General features: G+C 40.5%; 1 protein-coding gene across 2 annotated transcripts in view; it reads left to right on the forward strand.

Annotated features, from left to right (window-relative positions):
• The window catches only part of SPATS2L (spermatogenesis associated serine rich 2 like), a 149,661-nt gene that overhangs the window by 120,524 nt on the left and 7,098 nt on the right, over positions 1–22,039 (forward strand). For both annotated transcript variants that reach the window (XM_068407627.1, XM_068407626.1), the window contains exons 6-9: positions 74–314; positions 5,770–5,970; positions 6,396–6,531; positions 19,065–19,123. In XM_068407627.1, coding sequence (XP_068263728.1) covers positions 74–314; positions 5,770–5,970; positions 6,396–6,531; positions 19,065–19,123 — 637 coding nt within the window. The remainder of the gene's footprint in view (positions 1–73; positions 315–5,769; positions 5,971–6,395; positions 6,532–19,064; positions 19,124–22,039) is intronic.

Raw genomic sequence — 22,039 nt, forward strand, 5'->3', positions numbered from 1 at the left:
GCAGAACAGGTTATGTTTTGAGTTTGAGTTGCACTGAGTGACGTCTCTGTTCTTGCAATATTTCTTCATTTAGAACAATAGAAGAAAAAGAAGCAAATCTAAACAGCACCAAGGCAATAAAGATCCTAAAAACAAGAATGGTGGACCTGAGAAGGCATCTCAAGAGCCCCAGGGAATATATGGCTGCCATCTGAATGGATGCTCCAAGGACAACTCTTGCAGTGGTTCTGCCAATCAGAAACTGGAAGCTGCTTCTCTTGAGAACAAAGGCTCAGGATTTGTAGAGTCAGCACCAGTCTGTCCAGAAAACACAGGTCAGTTCATTTGGCACAAGACACCTTTTTAACTGGCAATAGCCAAGCCTCCATTTACATAAAGAACATGGTATTTTTATTGCTATGAAGAAGAATATTATAAAAAGAAGTTGGAGATAAATGTTCATGCAAAATAATGCACATAGCTATTAAAGTCATGCAAGTAGATCTATATCTGGGCACAATTCATATCATAGAATCACAGAATGGTTTTGGTTGGGAGGGACCTTAAAGATCATCTAGTTCCAACCCCCCTGCCACAGGCAGGGACACCTTCCTCTAGACCAGGTTGCTCAAAGGCCCATCCAACCTGGCCTTGAACACTGCCAGAGAGGGGGCATCAACAGCTTCTCTGGGCAACCTGGGCCAGTGTCTCACCACCCTCACAGTAAAGAATTTCTTCCTAACATCTAATCTAAATCTACCCTCTTTCAATTTAAAACCATTCCCCCTCGTCCTATCACTACATGCCCTTGTAAAAAGTCCCTCTCCTGCTTTCCTGTAGGCTCCCTTCACCTTGCAATATGTTTCCTTGCAAAATGTCTTTTTTTTCTAGAGATAAAAGGATCAAACTATAGTTAGAAGCCCAGCTGATACAGAATATTACAGATATAAATACAAAAGAATGCAGGGTTAGAAAATGGCTTGAGTGTAAAATGGTGACAGAAGCCGTGAAGTCCTCTGGAACAAAGCCATCTGAGCAGTATGAGCTTGTGGCATATTACAGGATTTATTTATTGCCTAGTCCAGACTAGTCCATTTTTTTTTCTTTTCTCATCTTCCCTGAATAGTCCTGTCGCAGTAGACCTCCTCCTAACGGGGAAGGGAGGGCCTTTGTGTTGAGGGAAGGTAGTCTGATAGCCTCGTAGTACACACACGTTTCTGCTAGGGTCTGGATACTGATTCTGAAACTCTGGGGGACAGTAACACAGAAAGCTCTTCCTCACTGGGTTGTAGTAGATACAGAGTTATGGCTATAGCAACATCAATGAAAACAAACCTTCTCCTCTGGGGGAGCAGCTCTGAAAGCTTTTGCCTTCCAGTATCCTTTCATAAAGCTCATATTTAATTGCTGTCAGTACTGGTAATGGTTTTTCAGCTCTTTGCATTTCAAACTTCTGACAGCCCTAGATTATTGCTGCTGTTAGTATTTTCTTCCTGTGTCTTAAGCAGTATGTAAGACTTTCCGTGAAATCCCTTTTTCCATGATTGCAAATACAGCTCTCAAACCTCATTTTAAAGGGATGTGCCAAATGGATAATTGTTCTGAAATGAATTCTCTGCTGCTTCCAGATGACTTTGGTGGCGCCAGCCTCTGGTCAATTAAATGAAAACGTGCAGCCTATAGCAGCCAAATAGACAAACTGCATACCAAGAAATTTTATCCTAAGAATTTGGTGCCTTGCAAAGGATCAGAGATACTCTTCCCACTGTTGCTAAAGAGTCCCACTTACTTTGGATAGAATACGCCATAAGCCAGAAAATTCTACATTTCCATAATACTAAAAGCATTCTTGCCACTTACTCTGCAAGATGTAAACATTTGTGGTATAAATATATGTCAAGCTCCTGTCAGACTTTTTTAAGAGTTGCTTTTTTTTGGAATGAAACTGCGTGAATAAAGATACATAGACTGAATAGTCCATGCATGTTTTTAGGGGGTAACAGACCTGAATGGCAGAAGAGTACCTATGCTCTTAGTGATCTTTTTCTGTGGCTTTGGGATTGAGTCCTTTTTTTCTCTTTGACATGATACACTGTAGAGTTGTACATACCAAGGGCAAAAAGTATCTCAATCTTTCTTTGCTTTTACGAGTGACAAATGAGATATTACCATAGCTTTACAATTTTTTATAAACTTTTACACATATCCCAAATCTACTAATTGGCCCTTTCAAAAACAGGGGGAGAGAGGGAGAAAACAAAAGAAAAAGGTGGAAAAGAAAGGAAATTGAGAGAAAGGAAACCCTGGAACTTTAATATTCACGTTTCCCTTGCGTACTAAACTAAGTTCCTGGCAATTTGTTTAATACAGAGAAGGAAAGAGTTTCTTCTTCACTTTCAGTTGCACTAGAATCCTGGTCTTTGCAGACAGTATAATAGCTACTTTCTTAAAGGTCAAAAGCCACCTATGTACATATTGTTAAATTTGTGCTGAAGTGAATGGAACTAAATAGAAGAGAAGGGTGATCAGGATCCATCAGGGGCCAGCAGCTGTGCCCTTGTGGTTTCTGAACAAGTCACACAGACTGTTCTAAAGCAGTTTGAAATGCTGAAGTGAGTCCAAAGTGCACCCGTTTCATATTGCTCCCTCTTGTGTTGTAATCTCCTTTGTTTTGTCCTTGTCTGGCTTGTTTGCTGTGGTTCATTCCCTGTCAAATTAATGGTGCTGTAGTCATTTCTCAGGCACCTTCAGACAGCTCACAGCTTAGAAGGATCATACTCAGATGTCTGCTGACAGTCCCTTTTGCTTTCCTCGCCATGAAGATCATGAGGTTGAAGCTTTGCTTTTACCAGCTCGCAGTCTGTGAGATTAGGTCTTTCAGAACCATAAAATCCTGGCTGCCTGGAGGAGACTTTAGGGACCAGTGGGGAGGATGCAGTGGAGCTGATGTTTCTCTATGATGTGTCCCATGCTAGAAAATGATGGAGGAGAACATGTGGCTATTACCTTTAGTTCAGATCTGCTTATTTATTGCCATTATTCCATCTTTCTTTTTCTGAGAGTCTTTAGTTATTGCTTTTTTGTGTGATGGTTTCCCACAGAGAACCAAGACCTGCTAGAGAAAATGAAGCACAGAATTCAAGGCCCTGGAAAGCCAAATTGCCTCATCATGGAGTGGCCTAGGGAGTGTTTCACTTAATTATGAGTCAGTTCAGGGGCTCTGTCTCTCAATATCTTGAAGGGGAAATGGCCCACAATAAACCAGATTACTTCAAAATGATGACCAGAACAATCCCTCCAACTCTCCTTCTTAGAGTCCTTGGCAACACAGGATCTGAAGGACTTACAGCTACCCTTTCTGTGCATGCCCTCGTATAGAAGAGGCATGGATGCATTGAAAGAATATTTAATGTTGCCTTGCCATGCTCTTGCTTTTGCAGGGACTTGGGTAAAACCAGACACAAATCAGATGCTGATCTCTTTCCTACTTTTTAAAATTGTTTTTCATGTAAGGTGATTTTTAGTGAATCTTTCAAGCTTCCTGTTTATATCTCAAGGGAGTATTTTTCTTCTTTCAGCCAAAGAATCCATTGAGGTTCACTTAATTTTAAAGGTTTTGAATGGCAAGCTGTTACAAAAGGATGAACCACTCATTTTGAAGATAGCAGCTCAGCAGATTTCAAAGCAAGTTTTATTTGGGCTGCTGCCATTACTGGCAGGTCTGGTAATACTCGATGGTTAATACAGCAGAGGTCACACATTAGTCTAGTGCTGAAGTTCCAATCCAGCACATACTGAACCCTGCGACCGTTTACTTGTAGCTACTGTTACCCAAACCTTTGACTTCTCTGTCAAGTATTTGAGAGAGACTTTGTCCCTACATTGCGTTATACGTGTTTCTTAGCTGGCCCAAGTCTTCGGAGATTTGATGCAGACTTTCCAAATCTATTTTTAATTGTGGTGATTGTCCTCAGTCAAATTTGAAAATTCAGTTGCAGCGTACTAAGGTATTGTTTGCTAGGCTATGTTGGTCATCTTGCTGCTGGGTTTCAAAATAGCTCCTGTGTCATTTTGGAAGAAAGTGTCAAAGTATATTGCAGATAAAAGATGATTAAAAAGTTTTTTAGAGTGTGACCTTTGTTCTAGGTGACTTTATTTAGACAAAAAGCTGTCAGTCTGTAATTTGTCTTGACAAGTATACCAAAGCTGCTAATTAAATGCAGTAAATAACAATTTTACACTTTAACAACAGATTTCAAAAGATCTAATCTTGGGGACAGAACCCAATAGCTCTGGCCTTTCTCTACAGCTTAGCTGATAAGACTGCTTGTTTCTAACTATCTATTGGAGTTATTTAGCAAGGCCAGCCTCAACTGACAGGAGAAAGAAGGTTCTTTATTAATCAAAGCTATCTCCATTAGTGTGAGATGCAGCCAGGGTTGCACGAGGTTAATGGCAGTTATCTCAGAACAGTTCCTGGCTATGTATGAGACTGGTATCTGCATTGAACCTTTAATATGTTCAGAGTGCTGCATACCTCATGTTTCTTGCTTTCACAGATACACAGATTTCTTTAACTTCTTTAGATATTTTCTTGCATACTATTTTATGTAAGATACTTTTTCTGTTTGCGGACTCAGCTTTTCAAGCCCATAAACAAAAGCTGGTTTAGAAATGTGGGCACTGGTGTTCCTCTCTGTTCCTCTGGCATTATGTGATAGCCGTGGAAGCATACCAAGATGTACTTTACGTTGTTCCTAGTGCCCAGCCAGGGCACAAAGAAGTCACTAGTTGATTTCCTGGAGCTGTGTAGGTGGTATCCCTAAGTCCCAGCAGTGTTAGTCCCACTCTGTGGGCTATAATCCATCTGTTAATCTGACAAGCCCCTTTTCTCCAAACACCACACAACATCAGCTGAGAAAAGTGATGCCTAAAGAGCATCTTCAGAACAAACTGTCATTCATTCATCAAAGTGAGTACATAGATTAGAAAAATGAGTCAACACAACAAATCATTTTCTATGCATGTTTCCTTAACTAAAATTCACAGTGGCAGTAATAGCTGACCTTACCTGTCAGTTTTCATAGCCATTCTTTGGCTGCTTGTCCCTCTGTCGTGATGCTGACATCATGAATCCCTTTGGAGTCTTGGAAAGAGTAAACCAGGTTGTCTTGTGGCAGCCAAACAGGCTCAAGCATTGTTATCTTATCCCGATGAAGCTATTGAACCCAGGAGCCTGATCTTTGACATTGTTTCAGTTCCTGCTTGGTCCCTCTTATCAGCTGCTTTTGATAGAAATCTGTAGTCAGGCAAGTTAAGTATTTCAGGTAGGAATGTTTAATCAGTGCTTTAAAAATGCTGATTATATGATGAACGTTTTTTGTGTGTGTGTGAGAGAGAGATATCAACATTAAAGTCTCATGCTTTCCATAGCAGACTTCCTCTCTAGTTCTGTTCTCTAATATTTGGGCAAAGGTTACAATTGGTAGTATGCTTTCTATGTTATGAGGTGGTTTTTTTCATATCAGCGTGGAAGAGTTGATTTTTTTTAATTGGTTTTTCTCTTTAGCCTGTTGAAACATAGATGTGTTCAGATTAGTGTTTAATAACCAAAACCATTGTGTTTCTCTTCTGTCATTGCTTTCTGAGGTCCTGTAGAATGTGTGCCAGTGAAAAAAAAACTTGCTTTTTCCAGTGTATAAACATGAAGTCATTCAGGCTCAACAATAAGGCTCCATATCTTTCTTAATCTTATAACTCCCTATTTTCTCTTTTAATGTTTTTTTGCAGACAAAGGTCAAGAACACCAGAGAGTATCTGTGGAATTAAACCCAAAGACTGCGAATGGAGTAGAACAGCATGGGTCTCTTCAGTCATCAGTTCAACTCCAGTGTAATCTAGGCAGGCCAAAGTCAAAATCCTCCCCAGTTAAATCATCCAATGCTACAACCCAAGTTGAAACAAAGACAGATGATTCGGTCAAAAAAAGAGGTAAATTGGATCCCTGCTTGCTGTGTGCTGAAGTGATCAGACAGCTGAGGCCTCTCGGATAAAAAAGCACGTACAGGAAGAAGAGATGTGTTGGAAAGCGAGAGCAGAATAATGTTTAGCGTATCAAAAATGAGTAGAACAATTTATGGTCTATTTAACATTATATTAAATGAAACTTAAATAATTTGAAGTAATAGTGCTGTTTTAACATTTATTTTATTTGGGGAATGAACTTAAGCAAGCATGTTTAGAAACTGAAGAGCCCCACAGAAGGACTGTAGAAAAGTTGGATTTATAGACTTTAGTAGGATAGCCACTTCATCCTAATCTGGGCAAACAGCACATTAAACTGTTCCTGCTCCCTCATTCAAAAAAGCCAAAACTAGCTTTCTGACTTTTGTGCAATTTTTTTTTTTCTATTTTAGGGCCGAACATTGAAAAATCAGTTAAAGACTTGCAACGTTGCACTGTTTCTCTAACCAGATATCGCATGATGATCAAAGAGGAAGTGGATAATTCAGTGAAGAAGATCAAAGCTGCTTTTGCAGAATTACACAGCTGGTAGGTAAATCAGCTTGAGAGATCCCTCAGCATTGCCTGAGAAAACAGGGGCTAATCAGGCTGCTGGCCTTGGTAGGGAGTGGTTACTTACACCCTATTTGCAGCATTTAGTTTCTTCAAAAAAATACATGGCGCCATTAACACCTCACCAACCAGGAAGTAATGGAAGCATAAGCGTATGTTTACATACATACATAAGGATAAAGGGGTACAAAACTACAGTTCTTTGAAAAAAATCTCACTATGGGGTTTGTTTTTTCATAAGTGATCCATCTTGACCTAATTATTTTGTATCAAGTTCAGTGGCAGCATATCTGAGTAAATGGAAGCTTTTCCAAAAATCCTGTCTGTGGGTGTTTCTGAAGTCTCTTTTCTTTAAATCTCTTCTTTCTATACTTCTTTGATGTTATCTTCTTTGGCAGCCAGTCCTTTACTGTTTCTTCACTTCCCATCATCTTTGCTTCTTATCCCACCATTTGTTTTTTTTTCTTTCCCTCATAGTTTCTTCTAACTTTCCCATCCATCACTTCATTTCCAGTTCTCATCTCTCGTTCGCTCTTTTTCCTCATTCTTTTATGTCTTTTTTTTTTATAAATTTTTTCCATTATAATGGTGGTTTTTCCTGATTTTTAGCATATATGTCTATGCCCTTTGAAAATTTGTAGCAGAAATGATTGCTGTAGTAGCAAGTTGCATATTTTGTATATACTTGTCATAGAAAAATACTGTCTGGTTTGGGTTTTACTCAGCCTTTTGTTAAGCATAGATGCCATATAAAACCTGTGTATTATACAGTGTTGCAGTAAACAAGAAATCGTATTGAAATGTACAAGAATCGGCTACAAATCACAGAAGAGTACAAAAACTGTTCGCCCTTAATTCGCCCACAGTATTTGTCGGTATTTTCATGAGCATGTCTTATGAAAGTGCTGTAGTATCAGCAGAAGTTTGTTAACTCTGGACTTCAGCGGTGAATTCATTGTCTTCAACAATGCATCTAAAGTGACTCCAGTGCCACTGGGGCTCTGGTGCTGTATGGGCAGAAGGTCCAAGCACTACTGAGCTGATTCTGTGGAAGATGGTGTTGCACTGAGCCGCTGGTGTACTTTACTGTCTAGCAGGGAGAACTTTGTTTCTGTCTCTGTACTCCAGTGAACATGGGCTGTGATCACCAGTTGTACTGAACGGCGTGTTGTTGTCAGGAGTGCTCTGGAGCCAGTATAGTCATGTTTGCTTACGAGCTACAATGCAGTAATTGTATTGTTGGTATATAAAAATGAAGTGAAGTTCATCAACCCCTTGCACCGTTTTTTTTGGTAGTTCTCAGAGGTGTTTCCATATGATTTTAGAAAACTTATAAAATTTTTATGGTTTCTGCTAAGAAGGCTCTGACCTCTTCTCTGAGTAAACTCGTAGTTGGGTCTCATTTGCTGTGTAGTTCTTCCTCAAATTGTTTTGTAACAATGTTAAAAATATATAATGTCCCTTACATGTCTAATCTTGTTTGCAGGCAGTCACAGTCAATTCAGTCTGTAGATGATAGTAGCTCTGGTCATGGAACAGGCTTAGAACTCTATTGTGATCTAAGAATGCGGGGGGAGGCTCTGTACTAGTAAATGCAGAATTGAAATTCTTCATTTTTCATGTATTCATGTTTCAGCTTGAAAACACTAAACTGTATTGCCTAACGCTAAAATGAGTTACTTAATAGATGAGCTTAATAGGGGAAAAGACAAAATGACCCCAAAAGAGTATGTAAATTCAAGTAGACTTAAAATGATGAAAAATAGCCTGGAAAACATTTGAATAGGCGTCATTTAATTTTACCTCCTACCAGCTTCAGCGCCTGAATTATTGGGGTAGAGTCTCCCAGAAGCTCTAGAATGTAACAGATCTGTGCTCTGAATGTTCAGGCCTCACAAAGCAATTTCACGCACGTAGCATAACATTGCAAGAAGGAGAGTATAATGTCAGGACATGTTTATGGAAATCTCAGTGTGGACTACATTGCTTTTGGCAGCTCATAAGCCTAATATTTAGGGTTTTCTTCAAATGAATGAAGGGAGAATTTGGTTTAAACAGTAAAATGTGTGACTTAACACATTCTTTGCTAAAATTAAAAACAGTTCTGGGATACTTCGTATGACCTTGTGGCTTAAACTCTGAAAAAGATGGGAAGAGCTGTCTTTAGTGCCTCGTTTACAAAAACTTGCTGCCAGCTGATGTAGATTCACTGGATTTGAGTAGAAATCACCAGAACCAGTGACACATACAGCTTCAGACCTCATACTGTCAACACATCCTGTTCCTGAGCTGAACTGTTCAGTTTGTGTTATTTACGTGGCAGTACCCTTGCTTCAAAGTTGAACAAAGCATCATGAGTGGTAGCAGGAGGATAAGGTAATTAAGTGAACACTCAGCCTCTTGCACGTTTATCACCCTTCTTGGGCATGGGAATTTCACTGTGGCACAGTCAACTTGTCTATCAAGGGAAATTAAGCAATTCAGCCAAAGTGTTACTCCCAGAATGCTATGGAGTAACCAAAACCAAGTGCATGACAATGATATCTTGTCCCTTTGTGATAGTGATTCCAAAGCTTTTTTGCAAGTTCTTCTCCCAGTTGCTGCTGGAGTGTGGACTGGTTGAGATGTACAATAGACAAACATACAACAGCAACTAAGTGCTGTCTGTGGTCAGAACTGCAGGGAATACTTGAATGGGCTCAATACCGTAACCTAGAAGGGAGCGTAACCGGTTCCTGTTACACACAGCTGTCACACCTAAGGGGTTTTAGTGAAGCTAAATGAAGTCAGAAGCTTTAATCTTGTGTTGCAGCTGAATGCATTTTTCTTCCTTTGGCAATAGGATAAAAGACCCTTTTTGTGTCGTCCTTTTTGCATTTACTGTCAAGGTCAGAATCAAAACTGCATTGCAAGAGTCAGTAGTCTTTTGGACTTTCTAATAATCTTTTTTTTTTTTTCTAATCCTGTCATGATTTTACCAATCACAGAAAGAATGAAGTGCAAAGATAGCATCATATATTTTCCTTCTACCTTGAGACAGCATATGAAACCATTATTATGGAGATAAATTAATAGCTCGCATGGCCTAAGATGTCCTGAAAGCTTCAGCAGGCAGATTCACAAGAACTTTTCCTTTTAGCAGCAGAAACTGTTGAGTGATAGTTGTCAGTGGAAGTCCATGTCTCTGTCTGGCTCAGTATTTCACAGCTTGACCTAAGTGATGGAGGGAAGTTACTCCTGAACACGCTCAGTCAGTACTATGCTGCTATTTAAAAAGTCACCTGTCTGGCACAACAGTGCATACCACCCTCCCACAGTCTAAAAAAGGAGTGGTATGGAGCAGGTGTGCTGTGAACACCTGTAAATGCTTGGGAAAAAAATGCAGTGCTTGCTTCCAGATTTAACTTTTTAATGAAATGGGGCCAAAAAACAATCCCAGAAAGATGTTTATTTAAAAACACTGCAGTGGGCTCACTTTCTTAAGGAGCCTCTCAGGAGTTCTTGCCAACTGGAGTAATTCTCTGCATGCTCAGAACAAGTGATAATGACTTGCTTTTATACAGTGCTTTTCATGCCAGAAGACACCAGAGCATTTTACAGTCCAGCCTAGGCAGGGCACTTTGCCCCAGTCTGTGAGAAGTCTCGTGTGGATTGTGCTGCTGCTGTGATCTAGCACTCTTATCGCCCCTGCTCTTGCAGGGCTTTCTATGACATTTATTTCCCCAAGGCTGTGAGTGCACTGGGCAGAGCAAGCTGAAGGGCACTGTTTCTCAGTGTTTCTCACGTGCGCACCTGAAAGTTATGAGGAAGATCCTTCTAACAGTACTTCTTGAGCCAGTATTTCTCCTCATTGCATCCAGCTTTGGTGTATGGTTTTCAGGAATACCTTTCTGTGAGTGAGAACATAAGCTGCTCCACTTATTGCTTGGATGTAAAACATGTCAGAGCATAGCCATGTCTCACAGTAGCGTAGGGCAAGGAAAAGAAGAATACCAAAGAGCGCTTAAGGGGAAGGTCAGAAAAGCTAGGTGAACTGCCCTCTTACTAGAGTGCACTTGAGCCATTTGTTGCCAAGGTTAAAACGTGCATGTTTAATTGTGTTCTCGCTTTTCTGCCAAGAGACTGAGTAATGATCTTGGGGATAGAAAGAGAGCCCCAGGAAATCTGAGTGAAATGTGTAGAGCACAAAAGGAGCCACAGTTCCTCATAACACCTCTTGCCAGAAAATAATTTTCACATATTGGGCATCCACACAGTCATATGGAGAACTAAAAGGAAACATCTGCTACTTGCCCATACAGTCTGCTTCCAACCACAAACGGAAAATAGTCTGTAGAAAAGTATGGGCCAGGTTTAATTAGACTGCATGCAGAACTGGACCAAAGAAAGGCAAGCTTCCTCTGCTCTTTGCATCTCAAAACATTGGTCTGTCCAATGCTTTATAAAAAGCATGAAAACCAACACAGTTGATGATTTTTTTGAGTGAACAAAAAGCACTTGAAAGCTCCACCATAGCCTGGATAAAAAATTGACTCTGACATAATGCTGGGAAAATGGAGTTTGGCAATACTAGCAATTTAAAAATATATTAAAATACATTCAGGGAACAACTAGAAAGCATGTACTGTACGTTTGGGGAAGATAAAGCAGTTTTTCCAATGTTTTCTAAGTTAAAATCAAAGCAGGGAAGTGGTTGAATGGGGGAAGAAGTCATTTAAAAGAACATAGTTGTGTCTGTACTAACCCAGTGCTGGGTGATGAGCAGTGAATGAACACAGTCGTGCCCTCTCTGGGACCCCTACTTGGCAAGCTGTAAAGATGATGGCTTTCTGTTGCCCGTAGCCCAGAATCAGTGGCACCAGATGAAGAGCTGCCCATTTGTGTTAGCGATGTGGTAGTGTAGAGCGTGGGCAGATGACTGGAAAGGCCAGGACTGGTATTGCTTTACACTGAAGAGGGTTCCTGTGCTGTTTCTCTCTCTGTTTCCGGGCAGTCCTCATTAGCTTTCTGTCTGTGTCTGTCCGCCAGCTGACCTTTGGTAGTCCTGCCTCTAAAGTGCAGATTTTCAAATCTTCTTGCAGTTTGTTCTGATATTTGTTTGCCCATCAGTCACACGATCCAGTCCATAACCTTGCCAGTGCAGAGAAGGGAAAAACAGTCTCCCAGGCATTTTGGTTTCCTTGGGCCCAGCGGAGGTTTCAGGTACCTTCAAAGACCAGTGCTTTTATCAAGGCCCCTGGGCCCTGCCCCTGCTGCCTGGGGGGTCTGGCAGGACGTGATCCAACAGCTCTGGCCTCAGGCTGGCTACTTGTCTGCAGAGCTACAGCACCAGGAGAGGGGCTTGTGCTTGCTCTCTTCTTGTGACCTCCAGCAGTCTGGGATTACACTTGCTGTGTATTAGTGGGGAGAACAGATGGAGCTCATGAAATTGGGGGTGGAGCGGCAGGGGTTAGGTTTCAGTGAGATACATAATGTCCCCCTTCTGGCACCTTTTGCTTTTACAGATACTTGCTTCACCCCTGTATTTTTTACTAAGCTTGCGAAGACAGATTACAAAGGTGAAATCCAAAGGTGGATTACACTGTCTCTTAGCCTGTTGTTCATACTTCATGGCCTTGCACCTCCCCTCTGCACTCCCGGTCATTCATAGGTGCGTTTGTCATCCTCACTAAAACACAAGCACATGTGCTTTTTGGGGCCATGGAGATAGATGTTGCTTTTGTGCATGTCATTGTGGATGAAAAGTGAATATATCCTTTCGGATCTCATTGTTGTCAGACTACGAAGAAATCTGACTTATTAAACATATATAGAGAATAACTATCTCAAAACATTTCAACAGGTGTTAGACCAAAGAGCCAGACTCTTCTCCTTTCTTTGTAGCCACTTTCCAGGGTGCTTTTGGGAAAGTTACCTCTCCTCTGTAGCAGCAGCCCAACAACAGGGACCAGAGTCTTCTGCCTTGTCAGAGTGTGTTTAGGCTAAAATATATAGAACCAGTAAGATACTTAGATACCTCAGTAATCGGATCAGAACTGAGACTCAAGTTTGTAAAGTATTTCTTTCCTATTTCTGTAAGAATGTGCAGGATGCTAACAAGCCATGGTACAACTCATACTCACAACTGGTAAAACTCTGCCAAATCCTGAGGTGATGCCTTCATTTCTAAATAAATAAAGTGTAGAAGTGATCTTTCAGGAGAAGGTTTTCCAGGTCAGTTTTAAGCTTAAACAAGTTTTTATGATCAGGCAATAAATTTCTAATTGTTTGTAAAGAGATCTTAAAAGAAAAATGCAAATAGACCTTTAATTATGATGGCTTTACCAGACCCCACTGTGCTAGCTGGCTGCTAAAGAGAGCAATATTAGTGAAAGTAGATAAAGAATAACACAAAATAAACTTGAATAACTCACAGCCTTTGACATTTTAACTTTTACCAGATGGTACACTACTGAGGGAATGATTTCAGTGAAATTGATTTATTCTGTCTTTTGTTTATCTGCTTATTGTCAGACTGTATTTGTGGTCAGAATGAAAATCCATGTAATCTGGTTTGCTGTGTAAACACTGTGCATGTGCTAATACAGTGATCAAATAATAGCCTTCAAGCACCAGAACATTTAAATACTATTGAGCTAATACTGGAAGAATATCCTCTACTGAGACATGGCAAAATATGTAATGTAACAACAGCTTTTCCTGCAGGTTTATTAATTAAAGAAAACTTGAAGTACCATCTCTCCTGTTACAAAATAGCATGCCTATTCAGTAATCCTATAAAGCTTGTAATCACCCGTTACACCTGATTGGGCTTTATATTTACATTCTCATCACATCATTCTAGTTCCTTGTGCTGAAAGTTTGAGAGGGACAGTTCTGGTTTTTGGATGGAGGTGGGGGATTCTTTTGTGAAATACACAATTGGCTTAGAGGTTCTTATCAGTTGTCTTTTCTCCCCACCTGTGGGTCAAATATGTTCATGCTAGAAGGGAAATGTGTACATGAAATAAGGCATAATACTTAAAGACCAACACTGAGCTTATCAGGATTATCCCATGAATTTGCATGTAATCTCAGCTCGGATATAGCAGAGACAGTGACAGTACTAACGTCCCTCAACCTTACTTGAGTTTGTCAGCAGATTGTTAACCAGTGCAACTTTAAGGAACTACTGGGATCTGTTCCAAAGCCCACTGAAAGAGCAAAATCACTGGAGAATGGTGTATTGTATTTTTTTGAAGCCTAAGCTGTCAAACTCCAGCAGTGTCCCACAACTAACTCCCTCATGAAAAAAGGACTTGAATTGTACCTCAGTGTTCCAGCGTCTCACCTGCTGAACAAGACCCCAGAGGATGCCCATGAAAACATAGTTCTTTCCCCCTTCCAGATGAAAAGCCCTGCTGCAGTTGGTCAGAATGCCACAGCTGACTGTGTCTTCCTCAGGTCTCCAAAACAACATTCATTCTCAAACTATGCACAAAGCTGGGTCAGGGGAGAGTGAAGCTTATTAAACACCTCAAGGAGAAAATTGACATTTTGAGGGGTTTGAGAGGGTTTTGAAAGGGCTCATTTGAATTACACTCTTAACAGTAACCTCTGGGCCATGCGGCTGTGGCCTACCTTTGTGAGTTGTGTCAGCATGTTTGTCTCCTTGTCAGCTTGGTCTTTTTATTTCCCCATCTCTTCAGGCACAATAGGTTTATCATAATGCCTAGAAGAGGCAGAAGGAAAGAGAAGATTCTGGTCATCTGGAACCCTTGTGATTCTCATCAGTAAAGCTATAAATCAGCCACCCTGGCAATCTGAAGCAGCTTTTCTGAAGAGGCACTAATAACTTTAATCATTTTAGTGGGATTTTGAGGTATTGCAGCTGACCAAAAATATCTTTTCTTTTTCACTGTGCAAGCACTACATTTCATACAGTAAACTAGAGGAAGATTAATTTGTTTCCACTAGTGTCAGAACAAATTCAGAATTTGTTCTGAGTATGAAACTGTGAAATGAGGCAACTGTCAGCATAATTTAGCCCTGTCATTGCTGGGCCGGCAACTCATTGCAGTTTGACGTTTGCAGCTCTTTTGCCATTGTATACTAGTGTGAGTTCTGCCTGCATAAGTCCAAGGCACAAGTACTGTCCATTTGACCAGGAATAGGACACTTATGCTCTTGCCTTCAGAATCACTTCAGCAAAATGAATTGTAGAGAGCTGCTATCTCTTCTGCTGCATCTCATATCTCTACAGCACGAGTACTGGCTGTGTCCTAGCCCTATTTGCACGTCCTCTACGTTAAGCCTCTGCCTTGCTGTGTTCCTCCAACAAAATTGTTTTCTTCCTGAACCCCTCCTCAAAATTTTGTCTGGATATTATAATGAAACAGTGCTGAATCCTGTGCTTTGAACTATAGATATTCACCTGCAGTGAATGATCTGATGCTGATAGCTGGAGTTTGATACCCAGGCCCTGATCCTGAAGAAAAGAACAGAATCAGTCCTTTCAGAGAGAGGTGTGGCAAAGGGAGACAGAAAAGAAAGAGGTAGTAGTGTTAACTCTGTTTTGGCTCCAGCATCAGTCAGGGAGTATAAGACTCACTTGAATCAGATCTGTCCGCAAACCTGGTCAATGGGAGAGGGGATTTGAGTCCCAGTATTTGCTCCAGTGAGTATTATAAATGTATCATAAAAAAACTGAACACCTATAGCAGAACTGACAAATACTTCTACAGCAGGGGATCCTATGGACTGATGATTAGGGCATGGATTCAGGTACGTTGAGAGAAGGAAGTGGTAGTGCCGCTGAGTTGTGTGTTTGTCACAGGAGTCTCAAATGGTGTATGGAATATATTCAAGTGCTGATGTTGGAGGGAAGGAGAGGGGTGGCTGAAGCCTTATAGAATGTTAGTGCTGGGAGTAATCAGAAAAAAATGACACGGGTATGACCTCTCCAGAACCTCAGCTAAAGAAGCATGTTTATGATTTTAACCCTGGTTCCTAACATCTATAGAAGACCCAAGAGAAACAGCATAACTAGGGAGGAAGGAATTAGCAGGACGTTTTCCCAGAGGTGTCTTTAGATCTGAAATGCATTCTGTTCTTTGCTCTGCTAGAGCCCAAATCTGGTGATATGTGAATGTGCAGAAAGTTCCTATAGCACCCAGTATCCACTTCTCCACAGCACACCAATGGCTGCAGGCTGTGCACTGGAGTGTACCAGCTTGATAAAACATTTTGGTATCAAGTGGATGCTAAGAAGCATTGAAAGAAAATGCATTCCTAGGAGGTGTTGCTGAGCCAAGCTTTGAGCAGTTCTCAATAATGCTAGCACTGTGGTCTGATCATGATCATCCTGTTGAGGCTGAGCAGGGCATTATTCCAAAAAATACATTAAACCAGTTAAAATTCTCATGAGTTAAGAAGCTGTTCAGCTTAAGTGGCTCTCTGAGCTTCATGTTAAAACAGTGGGATCTTAGCAGGAACAAGAGACAAGATTTGATCCATTGATTTTTCCATAGTGTTCTTGTCCTTTCTCCTCCTTATATTTGTTAACATTTAGTTTTCTTTTTGTATTTGTTTTGTCTTTTGTCTTTTTTTTTTCTAATCCAGTGTTCCAGCTTTCCTCGAGGTCCCTTCCAATCCCTAACATTCTGTGATTCTGTGAAGTTCTTGATGGAGGAGGAGTTGGTCAGTTTTGCACTGAAGTGCTCTGTGTGACTAGGAAGGAATCAAGTTGATTCCTACTCCATTTCCTTAATAATTGACCCTTATGCAAACGAAGAAGCAATGTAGCTGGTTGGCCTATGACATTTCTAAGGAAACTTTAACTTCCCCCATTATTCCTGACATATAGTAGTTCATGATTTCCAAGCTGAGAAATGTGGCTGTACACAGATGAGAATCAGTATGTTCCTTCCCTTTTGTCGAGAGAGAGAGAATCCACATCCTCAGCTGGTGTAAGTTAGTACAGCTGCATTGTCTTCAGGGAAGGGCAACCCCGTAAAGATCTGTCCATTAAAGAAATGTTTATCACATTAACTAGTCTCAGATTGACAAAGGCACTAAGCACTTTTTCTCTTGTTTTATTCTTTAGTTTTCCCAAAGCTGGTTTGTAGCTACAAGGGAAGTAGTCAGGTGACGGTTCTCCGTCAAATTCATCGGAGTCCTGACCTCTACTACTACAACATCTGAACACTTTCCTGAAATGTTCATCAGAGACCACACTAAAACATTAGGAGTGGAAAACTGTGTAGTAACAGATGAGATCTGACTATAAAATATGATTAATATAGGGCCGCTGTGGCATTGTTCTCTTTTTGGTATTAAAAGTGTTTTTATTTGGCATGAAAATAAAATGTTAGGGGCCAGGCAGTTTAGCAAGGATCTGTTGTTGGAGTGGGGAGAGGACAGTCATGGAATGAACTGAGCCAAAACACAGTTCTGATGAGCTCTGCTGTTGTGAGCTTGGTGCTTGAATATTTTTCTAGCCAAAAGCTCATGTTTATATAACCTGTGTAGTACACTAGGGAGGCACTTTTGTAACAGACAGCAAAAGTGAAAATGTGTGGACTTTTTAAATTTAGGGGAAAATACTAAAGACCATTAAAATCTTTTTTTTTGTGGAGGGTAGAAACGGGTGAAAACTTGCAAGACTCATTTCAGCCACATGCTGTGAAAGCCAAGGAAATTTATTATACCGTGTAGTTACAAAAGCTAATTGAAAATAGATTGATTCTGAAAAGCTATCACTACTTAGATTAGCAAGCTGGAATCATCACCTGCCTATTTGGAGTCCAGGCTTAATGCTTATGCCTGGAGAATATTGAGGGCCAACTGGAACACGTGTGTCCTTTCATTGTAAGTGTATGCCTCTTAACTGATCTGCTCTACCATAAAAAAACCCTGCTGTTCTATGTCCTCTGGTGTGTAGGTCACACTAAATTGATCTGGCAGGCCAAAACAGTATTTTTAGTCTTGTTTATATGTCTGAAACAGAAAAATGTCTAATGCTGCAATTTTATTGTCTTGCTGCGTCCTCTGCCATCAGCCAACCTGCTTCTGTCCCTCTTGTTGGCTCTTAGGAGGCAGTGTAAAGGTAACAGCCTCTCCTCCAAAGGTGGCATGGTTGGTAAAGCCCAAGGGTAGTACTCCGTAGAACTTCTATTGCAAACCTTCTGTATGAGCTCGGTTAATTTGTGGGCAGATTTCAAGGAAGGCTGCATGGCACTTGAACACGTTCTAGCTGGTGAATCTCTGGTTGAGTCAGCTGTATATCTGCCATGTGTTGCCCACGCTGCCTGCTCCCTAATCTTTACCTGGTTTAGTTAACAACCCCTCAGTCCTCCTCTCTTCTGTAAATCTTCTGTCTTTGGTTGCTGCCCACTGAATGTTGTAGGATCTTTCCTTTCTTGCCACGGGCATTCTAGACACACGTTTTGTTCTTGAGTTTTCTGTAACGTCTTCCTCCTGATGGAAGCTAGTTCATGTATAATTCAGTGTGTTCACTGGGTATGAAAGCTTACATCTAAGGATGATTTCACTGAAAGGGTTGAGAACTCCACTCTTCCCTTGAGTGCATGCCTGGATTTACTCCTGGTGTTTAACCTACTCTTTATGATTTCCCCCCAGCTGCTTGAGTTTACTCACTTACGCAAACATAAACATTAACACTGGTGGTGTTTATTAAATGTGAACATGACTAAGAATAATGTAGTGAAGGGAAAATAGAGCGGCACACCAGAGTACTGTCCACTGGAGAGCAGTCTGCAGCGGTGTTCTTTCACTGAACAACGTCGCTGGGTTGGTGATGTGAACAATTTAGCAGACCCACTGCCTGCTCTCAGGAGGCCCACCTGAGCGGTTTGCATTTTGACAGCTTAAAAAGCACTGTCAGGGCTTGTGCACCAGAGATTTGTGAAAGGAGAGGCACATGAGACCTTTAGGAAGGCCAGGTAAAAGTGGAACCACAGCTTCCCAGTCCTGGAGAGAATGTGGGGCAAGGAAGCTGACCTCTATTATGGACGTACATTCATGCTTATTTACATCACAAACTATTTTCTTGTTTACCCTGACATATTTTGCAAGAATATCTCTATTTAAGGAAGAGAAGGACCTCTTTCTGTTTTTTTCTTAATATTGCACTAAAAACTAAGCTCCATTAACCTGGGTAGCAGCAATGGTATATCTGGCTTAATTAGGAAAGAGACTGTTTAGTCATTTGAGGGCTGCTGTGCCCAGGCAGTGCTGAAGAGGTAAATCAGGGTCACTTCTACATCTGTGCAGACACATGGACAGGCCAGTGAGATGTTTGTGTAAATCAGCGTACAGTGATTATCACTAATTTTTTTGTAGTCAGTTTGCCTAGCTATTTCTTCAGCTTCCATTTTTTAAGCCTTATTAATTTCAAAACTGCCCATAACTCAGGTCTGAAGTCTTTGTGTAGTTATAGCTTTTGATTTTGATGGAGTTCTAGCATGGATTAAATTGTGGTTTTTTTCTTTCTTTTTTTCCTTTTTTAGCATCGTAGACAAAGAAGTGTCATTAATGGCAGAAATTGATAAAGTTAAAGAAGAAGCCAGTAAGTAAAAAAATACATAGGGAACTTTTGGAATAGTCACAGAAACATTTGTTTTGCTTGGCAGAAAATTACACAGCACGTAAATTTGGTTAGCAGCATTCCAGCATCTTTCATTGTATACGTATACAATCAAATAAGTCTTTGATGTTCTTGGATAGTTTCTGTATCGTTTCTATCTATAAGGATTGTGCATCAAAATTTTAATATTATGAAATTAAGGAAAACCAGAAGTTAATATGAAGTTAGATTTCAATTATTTTATTAATTCTGCTTACTTATTAGAGCTTTTTGACCACTCCTTTTTTTTTCTTATTTCTGTGGTTTGTTGATTACATCGTTTCCCTTTCTTAATCACTGTTTGCTTGCTTATATTATGTATATGAGTTAGAATACTGGAAGTAACTAGGGGAACAGATTATTGTGTGGCCTTGCATAGCTTTAAGGGATAGTGATCAAGCTTATGAATTAGAACAATAAAAAATCAAAAACCAGATGTTTACTGGAATCTGTTCCCTTAATCATCTGTGGGAGTTGATCTGATTCCAGGCTTTCATGTCATCTCTGGTTTTTGCATAGGTATATTCTGGTTTGGGGAAAAAAAAGCAAGATGAGTCCTGTATGAGGCTACCACAATATCTGCCTTATACCCCATCTGCGATACGGTATTCATGGCCCAGTAATCAAGGGGATGTGTTTCAATAGAGAGCACTAAGCAAGAACTGAAGAGTAACCAAAGTATTGTTAGAATGATACTTTGCCTGGCAAATGAAAATATCACTGCTATGTATGCATAGAATCCTTTTATTGATTTGTGAATTTAAGGTCCTTCCAAGAAGGGTCACAAATATATGTAACATTCTTGAATGCTTCGTTTGCACTTAGAACTCTTACTTAGTTCACAAATGTGTACTAGTTAAATGTTTGTTTTAAAAAATAATCTAAATCCTCCATTGCTGGCTAAGTCTCTTGCAGTTGTACATGTGTAGAAACTAAAAGGTATGAGTTGTTACAGCAAAGATTGGCATTAGTTTCTCTTTGGAATTTGTATCCTAACTTTTCTAGTACTAACATGAAATAGATGCAGATTTGGAGTTCTGTGTTATTCTGGGGAGGAGTTGTGAATGGAAACATATCAGCAGTTTTTGGTTACCTGCAGAGACCAGGTAGCCATAATCAGCTACAGGGCGTGCACTCACTCCCAGGAAAACCAACGGTAAAATTCCCATTGATACCAGCAGACATGGATCTAAGCCCTGACTGCATAAACAAAAACACATTTTGGAAATCTGCTGTCCAAGGCTGATGGTATCATAGGGCCCCTTCATTAATCTTGTCCAGGTATACTAGTAATTTTTGTGGAAAGTAAACCTAATTCTTATCTACAGGCATGTGAAGTGCTGCATTTGCACATGGCAGGTTCTATTTCCCTGCTTTTGTGCCAGCTCCCCATGTGACACTGGATGGCCCCTGTACCTGTCCTTAACAGTGTAGTTTCTGCTGTCTCTCAAGGCTGTCAAGGGCTTGTAAAGTGCCTTCAGAACTTTAGGCAGAAAGTTGTTATAGGAGTGTAACATGCTAACCAAGATTTAAATTATTTATTTTCACATCTCTTTGCTGCACTGGAGGACTATTTTACAGTGGGTAATCTTGCTATTACTGTCAATACTGGGAAAATTTCCAAGTATTATAAATTAAGGGGTTTTTTTAAACGGGTATTTGGCTGGCATCTCATGCAGAATGAGTGCCAGTCTGAGATGAGATCATATGGTTTGGGCAGTCACTTCAGCAAAGGGGATGCTAACCTTGGGGAGAAACAATGTTAGCAGTACCTAGACTAAGCAATAAAGCAGAACTATTGGACAAAGAAAAACAGCTAGTAAACTGTTAATTAAATCTGGTAAAAGTTTCTCAGACTTGTAGACTGTATTCCACAAAAAAAATGAAATTAAAAGATCAGCTAGAGAGACAGATACGCATCTGTTCTTAGCAGAAGTAATAATGTAGGCACAGATTTACCAACAGGGCTAAAGGAACTGTAGCCACCTTCTGCCTTCCCTGCCCTGTGTGACACGCACTCCTCTATCGTATGGTTTGGTTGCTCCCACACAGCTGTACAGACACAGCTCTGTCTCCCTGCGCCTGCTGGACCAGGCTGTACCTGGTGAAACCCTGGCACAGGTTGCCCAGAGAGGTGGTAGATGCCCCATCCCTGGAAACATTCAAGGTGAGGCTGGACAGGGCTCTGAGCAACCTGATCTAGTTGAAGATGTCCCTGCTCACTGCAGGGGGGTTGGACTAGATGGCCTTTAAAGGACCCTTCCAAACCAAACTATTCTGTGATTCTATGATACTTTCAAAAGAAGGCACCATCTGATTGCATAAATGATAATGGGTTGAGAAACAAACTCTCTGTGAAATAACATTAATTCTCACCTAAAGAAATGTCATTACGAAGTATGAGCTGGTTAGGTGACTTGCCAAGTCGGCTCTGGAAATTTGTGGCAAAAGAAGGCAAAGAGGCCAAAGTCTCCACAGCTGTAATGGAGTCTGCGGCCTTAGGATAGTTCACAACAACTACCACTCACCCTGCCTGTAGGCATAAGCTCTAGACAAAAGACTATGGTTATTATTATTTTACATTTAGATACTATCTTTCCTCTCTGCCATAAGTGCTGATCCCACCAGCCAATTAATTAGTTGTTGCTTTTACATTGAGTCACCATGTAGGTAATAGAGTTTGCATATAAAATTGTAATGTCATATTATCCTGCATGAGAGTGGACCGTTGCTCTGTGGTTCATGGTTAACCTTTTCCTACAAGAATATAACTATTCACCCCTTCCTTATATAAAATATACAAGACGGGCAGTAGTGAATACTTTTTTCATACTATTTTTTTCAAAATAGTATTTTTTC

Source organism: Nyctibius grandis, chromosome 9 (assembly GCF_013368605.1).
Source record: "Nyctibius grandis isolate bNycGra1 chromosome 9, bNycGra1.pri, whole genome shotgun sequence".
Classification (NCBI taxonomy): Eukaryota; Metazoa; Chordata; class Aves; order Nyctibiiformes; family Nyctibiidae; genus Nyctibius; species Nyctibius grandis.